A 10,519-nucleotide genomic window follows, 5' to 3' on the forward strand; every position below is an offset into this window, starting at 1 on the left:
TGAATAGTACTCCACCATGCATGTATGCCATGTTTTCTGTATCCATTCATCTGTTGATGGGCGTATAGGGCCCTTCCATAATTTAGCTGTTGTGAGTTGTGCTGCTATAAATATGGGTGTGCGTGGATCACTGTCATATGATGACTTTAACTATTTCAGGGAGATACTGAGAAAAGGACTAGCTGGGTCAAATTGAATTTCTTTTCTAATTTTTTGAGAAATCTCCATACTGATTTCCTTAGTGGTTGTACCTTTCCACCGGTAATATAGCAGGGTTCCTTTTCCCCCACAACCTTGCCCGCATTCTGGCACACCGTTTCTTAAGCACAGAGCCAGGATTATAGTTCTGGCAGGCGTGACGGATCATGAATACTGTGCTCAGTGTGTAGAACGCAGGCTCTCTGGACCTCAGCGCCCTCCCCCAGCAGGCAGGTGTGTCCTCGTCCCACTCGCCCCTCTTCAGGGCTTCCTGGCCCTGTAGGGATGTGTTAAATCATTTCTGCTGATGGAGTCTTAGAAACTTTTGCTTGTGTTCTGCAATTTTAGATCCAGAGGAGCAAGGGGACATCGTGGTGGCCTTGTACCCGTACGACGGCATCCACCCAGATGACTTGTCTTTCAAGAAGGGCGAGAAGATGAAAGTCCTGGAGGAGTACGTGCGCCCAGACACCCCCTGTTTTGCTTCCAGGGCCCGGATGACACCCACACTCGCTCCTTGTAATGGGTGTGAGGTCTCCCGACCCTTCATTTGCCATAAACTCAGCAGGAGGCCAAAGGTGTTTCCCTTCTGAGCCCGGCTGTGAGCGCCGTCCGCAGGTTTCCCCTCTGAAGCAGACACCAGTTTCTGCAGCAGGCTGTCCTGCCTTGGGAAGTTTGGGTCTGTGTGACATCTACAGGGTATTTTAGGCGGCTATTTTTATTGAGTCTGGTTACTCAAATTACACTGGCTTACGTCCCAGCTGTTTGATTTCCTGGGTCGGCCCTGCTAGGCAGCACGGGGCTTCCTGGAAGATGCTCGGACGCTTCGTTTCTCTGACCCCTGCATGGTGACTCACAGCCGCATGGCCCTTCTCAGGCCCCTGGGGTACAGGGCAGCATGAGGAATAAGGAACTCGGAGTGTTTTAATCCCAGCTTACTTTTCCAACTGATTTGAGCATCCACAGATGCTCTAGTTCCTTGTGTAAAGTAGTGTAGTAGTTACATAAAGCTCTGCATACCCTCCTATCCAAGCGTCACCCTGGCCCTCTGCATAGGGGGAGGGGACTCCGCTATTAAGGAATGATCGAGAGTAATGTTGCTTTTGGTTGAGCACAAACTTGAGTCTAAACCCGGTCCTTCCTCTGGATGGCTGTGTGACCTGGAAAACTTACACAAAGTCTCTAACTTCGCATCTTCAGTTATAAGATGGGAGTGACACTGTCTGATCATGGGTTGTCACAAGCATGGTTTTGTGTGTGTGTGTGTGTGCGTGTGTGTGTGTGTGCATACAGCCGCCACTGAGCATCTCAGGAGACGGGTTCCAGGGCCCCCTTGGTGCTAAAATCCACAGATGCTCCTGTCCCTTACGTAAAATAGTGCAGTGTTTACATAAAAGCTCCACGTATCCTCACTTTATGTCTAATTACTCATCATCCTTAAAGCAATGTAGGTGCCATGCAAGTAACTCCTATGCTGTATTATTTAGGGAGTGACAAAAGGGAAATGACCTGTGTGCGTGTAATGCAGACCGAACTCTGAAAAGGTATTTCCGGTCTGCACCGGTTGAATGTGAAGATGCAGAGCTCACGCCACAAAGGGCCGCCTGTCTGTGTAAACACTGCACGGCGCGGAGCAGGCAGGAGCCGCGTGTGAGCTGTGTTTTCCTTCACGCTCACGGGCACGGAGCCTCCTGTGTGAGCACCAGCGAGCCCACCGGCCCTGCTGGCACCGCCACCGTGCTCTGTGCCCGCCCTGCAGCTTGAGGATGAGGCCGACCCGCTTGGGATTGTTTTATGGTTGCTTCTTCCACTCATGGCACCCACCTCCGTGGATGTTTTAACAAGGGAACTTTGACACATGAACTATGGCCCGTTATTTCCTTGGCCTCTATCCCTGTAAGCATCCTAAAGCTCTTCTCAGCTGGCCCGGAGGAAATGACAGATGTTTCGCTTCTGCAGATAGGATCCATCTTACCAGCCCCTTTTATGCGGCCTGTTTTCCTTCGCTTCCACCTTAAACAGCTTTGCGACATAGACGGGAGTAGCTTTCCCAGCGTGCTCTGTCCCCACCCTCCCTCCCTTGCCAGCAGGTAGCCTGGGGCAGTTGCTGTTCAGCCCTTGAGTCTTGGATATAAGCACCTTTCTGTGTGTGTTTTTATTCCAGACACGGAGAGTGGTGGAAAGCGAAGTCCCTGTCCACCAAGAGAGAAGGCTTCATCCCCAGCAACTACGTGGCCAAGGTCAACACCTTGGAGACAGAAGAGTGAGTCCGCGTTTGTCGTGACTTCCGAGGGTGGCGCTCTCCGCGTTCAGTACTTTTCATTCCTCATGCTTTGCCTCCTCCGCAGCCTGAGGCCTATGAAACGTTGCAATGTCTTCACAGGTGGTTTTTCAAGGACATAACCAGGAAGGACGCAGAGCGACAGCTCCTGGCGCCAGGGAACAGTGCGGGAGCTTTTCTCATCAGAGAAAGTGAAACCTTAAAAGGTAGGAAGTGGATCAGGGTCTCTTATAGACACTACTTAGGAAGCAGTTGTTTAGAAAATACTCTAGAACTGCTAAAAAAGGATATGGTGAGTTCTGGTAGTGAAAGTTTTGTACTTTGGTAACAATAAACTCAAACAATTCCTTTTGCTGCTAAAAAGAACATGGACAGCAGGTGTGTCATTGTGACCGGGTCTGACGACGCCTTATGTTTGCTGGGTTTCTTGCATTATTATTTGGAGTGAATCTTAAAATTTTAAGAGGAAGGAAATCAAGATTATTCTTCTGTTCGGCTAATAAGTAATTTAAAAAACTATCGTGGAATTAAACTAGCACTTTGGCAACTTGGGCAGCCAAGAAAATGCTGGCTTCGTTTGTCAACTAGAATTTTTATGAGACTTTTTAAGTTATGTGTTATGTACAAGTTTAACTTCTGCTTTGCATATTTTATGACAAGATGTGTACCCCAGTGTGGTACAATGCAGACTTTACTTGTAGAATACGAACTTGCGCCTCTACTGACACTTATTTTCCGTAGGAAGCTTCTCTCTGTCCGTCAGAGATTTTGACCCTGTACATGGCGATGTTATTAAGCACTACAAAATCCGCAGTCTGGACAACGGGGGCTATTACATCTCCCCACGCATCACCTTTCCCTGCATCAGCGACATGATCAAGCATTACCAGAGTAAGTGACAGCCGCAGCGTGAACAAGGCGGAATGTGTTTGTTACGGCAAATGTAAGATGTCAGATACTCCTTTTCTGTATTAAAACATTTTATGTACCATGTCTGTTTTAGATAAAGCTGGCAGGTCACATTCTATAATTGATTCTAAATTTAACTGTGACTAAATACACAAGTGGTCCTTGATTTACGATGACGTTATAGTCCAGTAAACCCATTAAAATTTGCCACTATGCAAGTTGAAAATGCATTTAATATACGTAATCTACCAAACAGCATAGCTCCACCCAGCCTACATAAGGTGTACTCTGAATACTTACATTAGCCTGTAGTTGGATAAAATCATCTCACAGCACAAAGCCAATTTTATATTAAAGTGTTGAGAAGCTCATGAAGTTTCGTCACACTGCACTAAAAGAGAAAGCCAGAATGGTTGTGCAGGTGCACTTTTCTGCCGTGGTAAAGTAAAAACAACCCTAAATGGAACTGTTGTAAATTGGAGACTGTTCATTCACAGTGCGATTGATCTTTTTAAATAACTGTGCTAGTCCTTTCTGCCTCGACAATGCTGTTTGACATCTGATGTTCCACAATTAGAGAGAAATGTATTTTTTTTGCACAGTGGATATGTTTATGATGGACCCAAATGTTTTAAACCAGAATTTGGTCTTGCGGGTCTATGTTTGTGTGTACATAGGTCGTGTGTAGAAGCAAAATACAGTTTGTAAAAGAAAACAGAAATAGTAGCAGTGGCAGTAGCAGGCCAGAGTTGCTTGTCTCTGAGGTCACTTTCCAGCCCAGTGAAGCCTGTACCATGACCTTTAGGTCATTTCTTGTGTGGCTAGCACTGGGGACAGAGGTTATTACCTCTGCTTCTTTCTGCATTTCTCCAAGAGAATGCACAATGTAAGTGTGTTTCGGACCTGAAACACAGAGAGCAAAGGACCCCAGCTTTCATGGCGTCCCCTCCCCCCATCCTCTTTCACTCGTGTATCTGGCCATGTGTTGAGCTCTTGCAGCGCTTGGTGCAGTTCTGAGCTGGGGGCGCAGGGGTGACGTGGCTACATCCTCACCTCTGTGCCCCGTGGAACTTACGTGGGCCCAGAAGTCTGAAACCACATTCATTCAGTGTGATAATCTGTCACTGTCTTTTTGCTTTGCCATTTTGCCTTGCTGTTTTCATACATTGGCAGTATCAAAGGATAAAATAAAATGTTTCAAGTTGTCTTAAGAATTCCGCAAGTCGTGATGATGTCCGAGATAGCTATGTCAGCATTTCAAGTTTGTAAACTACGGCAGGTTGGATATTACCAAATTAATAGTCCAGGCTTTGCTTTGTAGAAACGGGTCCCATACAAAGTATGTACAGTTGACCCTTCACGGCTGTAGATTCTGCATCTGAGAATTCCACAATCAACCAAGTATAGAAATATTTTTAAAAGTTGAATCTGTATTGAACATATACCAATTTTTATATAGCATTTATATCACATTAAGTATTACAAGTAATCTAAAAATGACCCAGAGTATACGGAAGGATGTACATAGGTTAGATGGAATTATGACATAATTTTATATCTCGAATAGTCATGGATTTTGATGTGGAGAGGATTTCCCTGGAAGCATCCTCTTTGGACACGGACTATTTGCCCTTCTTAAACTTGGTTTTCTCTTTCAAATTAGAGCAGGCAGATGGCTTGTGCAGAAGACTGGAGAAGGCGTGTATTAGTCCCAAACCACAGAAGCCGTGGGATAAAGATGCCTGGGAAATCCCCCGGGAGTCCATAAAGCTGGTGAAAAAACTCGGTGCTGGACAGTTTGGGGAAGTCTGGATGGGTGAGTGTGTCTGGAGCCAGTGTCCCACTCTGGGGACAGTGATGAAAAACGTGCAAGCGGTTTCTTTCAGCTTCTGAGCCAGCCGCTAAATGGTATCAGAAGCATCATTCCTTTACTTTCTTCTGTGCATGTGGGAACACACACCGACCTGCAAAATCTATCTACTTCAACTCTTGCTGTTCCTTGTGACTTAATCATTCTCTTACTGTTGTAAGGGAGAAAGCGGTGGGTATTTTTCCAGAGTGTTCTGTCTACTCTTTCTTAATTCTTTCATCCTTGGATTCTCCAGATGCACATTTGAAGCACAGGAGATTTGCTTCCATCTCAGGGAGAGCTGCGCTTATGGGTAGGACCATTGGCTTAATGAGAACCCTCACATTTATTGCAATGGGAGGGTCACCAAGAAAGTTTCTGAGGGTTCTCAAAGTCGCATCCTTAATGAACCCTTCCTCAAGGCTCAGTACCCTCTCAGGCTAAGTACCCCCTCAGGCTGCAAAGGTACGCACAGACTTACAGCAGGACTCTCTCCAGGGTGTTCTTTTGGCCCATCTGTTCTTCTGTGATAAGAACTTAGAACTTTTAAGCCATCGTGCTCTCCTTATGGTTGTAATGAGAAAATGCAGTAGCTCTGGAAAGGGTGGCACGGGAGGTCAGACCCAGCGGACTAGGTCCTTTTCTCTGGGCCCATTTTGTGTGAGTGAAAGCAAAGGGATTTCTAGGTAGAAGGGGCAGTCAGCTTTTTAAAGTGCTTCAGCCGCCACTGAGCAGAAGCCGAGGGCTTCTGGGCTGGCGCAGCCGCATGGTCACACCACTGCCACAGCCAGAGAGCTGGGAGGGAGCGGTTTCCCTCCTAAAGACGGGCCCCAGGATCACAAGCAGCACGGTGTGCTTTCTCCTCTCGGCACCCCAAAAGCCGAAGTGTCTTTTCAGTATAGCAGATGCTGATCCAGCCTGTAAGCAATTCTCACTGCGCTGTCTGAACTCACACGATCTGCAGAATTCAGGTAAACCTTAATCAGAGAGCGTCACTTTCCCGGTTTTGGTTGGCGCATCTCGGAACCAGCTGGCAGCGCACATCAGGTAATGTTCTCGTGCCTTCCGCAGATCTGTGGGCTCCGGCGCTCGCTCCAGCCGTGGTCCTTCCCAGATGCGTTCCGCTGCCTGCGTCACAGCATCATCCTCACGTCTCTCCTCTTTTAAAACCTTCGTGTGAAATCAGCATCACACAAAATTAATCGTTTTAGAGCGAGCACTTCTGTGGCAGTCAGTACCTTGGCCTGTTGTACAACTGCCACCTTCACCTAGCTCTACCCAGATGAAGCGCTGTAGCCGTTAGCCAACAACTCCCCGCCCCCGTCCCCTCAGTCCCTGGCAACCGCTGTTTTCGACTTTCTGCCCCTCTGAATTTGACTGACTATTCTAGGTGACTCATGTAAGCCGTGGAGTCATAGACTATTTGTCTTTTGTATCATTTAGTTTATTTCACTTCGCAGAATGTTCTCAAGTGTCGTCCATGCTGCGGTTTCTTTCTTTTCTCTGGCTGAGTAATATTGCATCATATGAATGTACCGCCATGTGCTTATCTGTTTATCTGGCCGTGAGCATTTTGGTTGTTTCCACCTTCAGCTGTTAGGAATAATGCTGCGTGTATTTTCATGTTCGGTTATTGTGTAGACACATATTTTCATTTCTCTTCGACTCATCCTAGGAGTGCAAACACTGGGTCACGTGGTATGTCCGGGTTGAACTTTTTGAGGAAGTGTAAAGCTATTATTTGCTCATTTAAAAATGACTCACCTTATTCATATTTCCCCTTGAGATATTTTTATTTATTTCTTTTCCCAAATCCACAGAACAAAGGCAGGAATAGTATAGTGAACAGTGTGTTTCACCAGTTGTTAACACAGACTTGTACTTTGCTCCGTCTCTCTCTGCCTTTCTCTGTCTCTGTCCCTCTGTCTGTCTGTCTGTCTCTCACATACATACACACACGCACATTGTTGAGCCACTTGGGAGTAAGCGCAGGTGTGGGATTGTTTATTTTGAAATATTCAAGTGTGCATTCCCTTGGAGCAGGACAGTTCTGCATAATCCAGGGATGACATTTGGAAATTTAACGCTGACACATATTGCTATTTAATATGCGCTTATATTTAAACTTACAAATGGTTCATTATCTCCATAATGTCCTGTGGCTGTTCCCCCGACCTAGGGTAACATTTGTGCTTCTTTAATCTGCAACAGTCCTGCATCTGATCTTCATCTTTCACGACACCCGCATCTTACAGGACTCAGGTCAGTTTATTTTCAGAATGACCTGAAGTCTGGGCTTTTCTGATGCTGCTCTTAACGTGGCTCAGCTTGGGCCCCTCGTGCGGCGTCTGAGGGCCTGCGCCGTGCTCTTTTCTCAGCACATCTGTCAGGAGGCTCGTGGTGTTGGTTCCGCTCTTGCTAGTGTTCTCTCTGGTTTTGGAGGAGACGCACAAGATTTCTCCACTTTTGTAATTGGTCAGTAATCTGTGGGAGAATCTTTAAGGCTGTGTAAAAAGAAGTTTCCCAAGTGCCTTTATCAGAGTCTGCTCGTTTTTAGTTTTCCCTCTTAGAGGCACCGCATCTCTGCGCAGCCGTAGCACCCGCTGTCCTCCTCCCTGCTTCCTAAACAGGTCTGCTCCGGCTCACCAACTCGCCTCAGGGGCTCACCAACTCGCCTCGGGAGCCATGGCCTCGGCCGTCTCCCCCAGGCCTTTCCTTGCAGCGTAACCCCTTCCGGGAGAGCACTGGCAGAGAAAACCGTACTGTAATTGCATTTCATCGTGCCCTAGTCTCTGAGTGCGTCTGAGTGCTGCTTCCTTTACGTGCTAACTGCAGCTGCGAGTGTGGACCCTGAAGAAGGAGGCGGGAGGGGAGAGAAAAGTGCGCAGGGCTGAACCAGCTCTGCAGCTCTGTTATAGGTGCCTTTTCACAGCCATCCTAGTAGCACGGCAAGAGAAACATCACTGTCACTTGGTGAGATTAGGTAAGGAAGCTGCCCAAGAGAGAGCAGGAGAACGTCAGGCTGATTTGTATGTGGGAGCCCTGGACTCCACGGTGAAGCCATCTACAAGTAAGCTTGACTTCCCAAGCTTCGGTTGCCACATCAGTGACGTGCACAAAGGACTCTCTCATCAGTTGCTGAAAGGTAGAACAAGACTATGTGACCATCCAGTCTGGCCCTTCGTGCTGTTTGTATTATTATTTTCACTTCTGTGTGTTTAGCCCCAGTCACCAGAAGCTATCTTTCGATGGAATGTTCCTACCTTTAATTATGAAATCAGACTCTAAATCGTGCACCTAGCCGGGCGTGGTGGTGCATGCCTGTAATCCCAGCACTCGGCAGGCTGAGGCAGGAGGATCGTTGTGAGCTCAAGGCCAGCCTGAACTGCATAGCGAGACCCTGTCTCAATCAATCAATCAATCAATCAATAAATAAATAAATATCAATTGTGCACCTGGACCCTCCCGTGGAGAAGCGCTGGTGGGGGAGATGCACGTGAGTTGTGAGGGGCACGGGCCGTAGTTCAGTTGCACTGTACTCATCCGGTATAAGCGGTCGCCCTGAATGTAAAGTGAGAGCTTGAGATTTTTGCCTCAGCCCTCCCTTGAGCAACTGTGAAGCCAGGATAAGGGACAGAAATGCGTGCTGAGAGCTCAGCGGCTGCCAGCCCAGTGCACCTCAACCCAGTTGCTTGCGTGGGCTGCGTGCATGCGGGTTGTGTCGGTCAGTGTTGCTTTAAGAGCGCACTTGCTGCCCTGCTGGGAGCCTGGCGTCAGGAGTGCTGTGGTCAGCAGTGCGGTCCTACAGCTTCGGGCGCTTCCTGGCAAGGCGGAGGCAGCCTCCGCGTGTGCTTCCCGGGACCCGGGTCAGCGGCAGCAAGGGTTAGAAAGCGCAGGGGCATAATTGTGAAACAGGAAATTGGCTGGCCACTCTGCTGACCTTTGGAAGTCATCGATTTGAGCAAAGGGCTTAAGATAGCGCTCTTGAAAAAAAAAAAAAAAGATAGCGCTCTTGCAGGTTCTAAAAAAATTTCATGACTACAAGCAGGTAGCCTGGGAAACTTCACCAACGCCGTGACGGTGGGACGCAGAGTGCCACTTGGCTGCCCAGCCTGCTCACGCCAAAAAACTGAAGGCTGAGCCAACAGGAAGAGAGAGCGAGGCGGTGGTGGGCACCGAGGGAGCTGTGCACAGCCCCGGCTCTGCCTCGCTCTGTCTGCTGTGCGCCTGGAGCTCGGCCACGTTGGTCCTTTCTGGAACTGATGTCTTCACTTCTACTTGCAAATACTGATTCCCTGCCCCTCTCTCGCCCTTTCCTGTCCATGGGCATCCCTTGCCCCGCCCCCCGGGCATCCCCTGGCCGTGTGCCCACTGCTTGCGCATCAGTTTTAAAGAACTTTAATTCAGCATGTACCCAGGTGGTGCCTGGGAGAAATTGAGGTTTAGAAAAGAAGACAATCTGAGCCCCGGAAAATACCGGATTTTTCTAACCAGAATGCTACTTCTCATTCACGCTATCTAAAAGAGCAAAAATCTTGTGAAACTGAATCATTTGACAGTAAAAAGAACTGAAGACCTGACCGTACATATGAATGACGCTTACCTAAGCGAAAGAAGCCAGCCACACGGGGAGCACATATTACACGGTGCCATGTGCATGGAACATCTGGAATGTGCCAATCTGCAGGGGCTGAATAGATGGCCGGTTGCCTAGGGCAGACCAGAGCCTAGCTGCAGGACTGCTAGTGAGCATGGCGCTTCTCCTGGGGGCACACAAGTGCTCTAAAGTTGATTGTGGTGATGGCTGTAAAATCCTGCATATGCAAAACACTGATGAACCTTATGCTTTCAACGGATAAACAGTATGATATATGAATTATATTTCAATAAATTAGCATATATATGTACATAAAAGAAATAATACTGGGCCGGGAAATGTAGCTCAGGGCACAGTGCCTGCCCAGCAAGTGTGAAGCCCTGAATTTGATTCTCAGTACCAAAAAAAGAAAAAAAGGAAATAATACAGAGAGACCCTGGGTCCCATTTATCCAATTGCAGTTGCTCCCAGTGATGACATCTTGGAAAAGGGTAATGCAATAAATACAGTGTCCCTCCCAGCATATGGACATTGATAGTTATTCTTTTCAATTGTGTTTTTTTTCCTTCTAGTCTTGTATGGAAGGAAGGAAGGAAAGAAGGAAGGAAGGAAGGAGAAGGGAAAGAGAAGGGGAAGGGAAGGAAAGGGAAGGAAAGGGAAGGGAAGGGAAGGGAAGGGAAGGGAA

The 10,519-nt window shown here is 47.7% G+C and overlaps 1 protein-coding gene across 3 annotated transcripts in view; it reads left to right on the forward strand.

Moving 5' to 3' along the window:
- Lyn (LYN proto-oncogene, Src family tyrosine kinase) overlaps window positions 1–10,519 on the forward strand; it is an 85,176-nt gene that overhangs the window by 22,553 nt on the left and 52,104 nt on the right. For all 3 annotated transcript variants that reach the window (XM_013520168.1, XM_005396077.2, XM_005396078.1), the window contains 5 exons: window positions 547–652; window positions 2,363–2,461; window positions 2,582–2,685; window positions 3,221–3,370; window positions 5,052–5,204. In XM_013520168.1, coding sequence (XP_013375622.1) covers window positions 547–652; window positions 2,363–2,461; window positions 2,582–2,685; window positions 3,221–3,370; window positions 5,052–5,204 — 612 coding nt within the window. The remainder of the gene's footprint in view (window positions 1–546; window positions 653–2,362; window positions 2,462–2,581; window positions 2,686–3,220; window positions 3,371–5,051; window positions 5,205–10,519) is intronic.

The sequence above is a fragment of the Chinchilla lanigera genome, unplaced genomic scaffold (genome assembly GCF_000276665.1).
Source record: "Chinchilla lanigera isolate Chin_1 unplaced genomic scaffold, ChiLan1.0 scaffold00053, whole genome shotgun sequence".
NCBI lineage: Eukaryota > Metazoa > Chordata > Mammalia > Rodentia > Chinchillidae > Chinchilla > Chinchilla lanigera.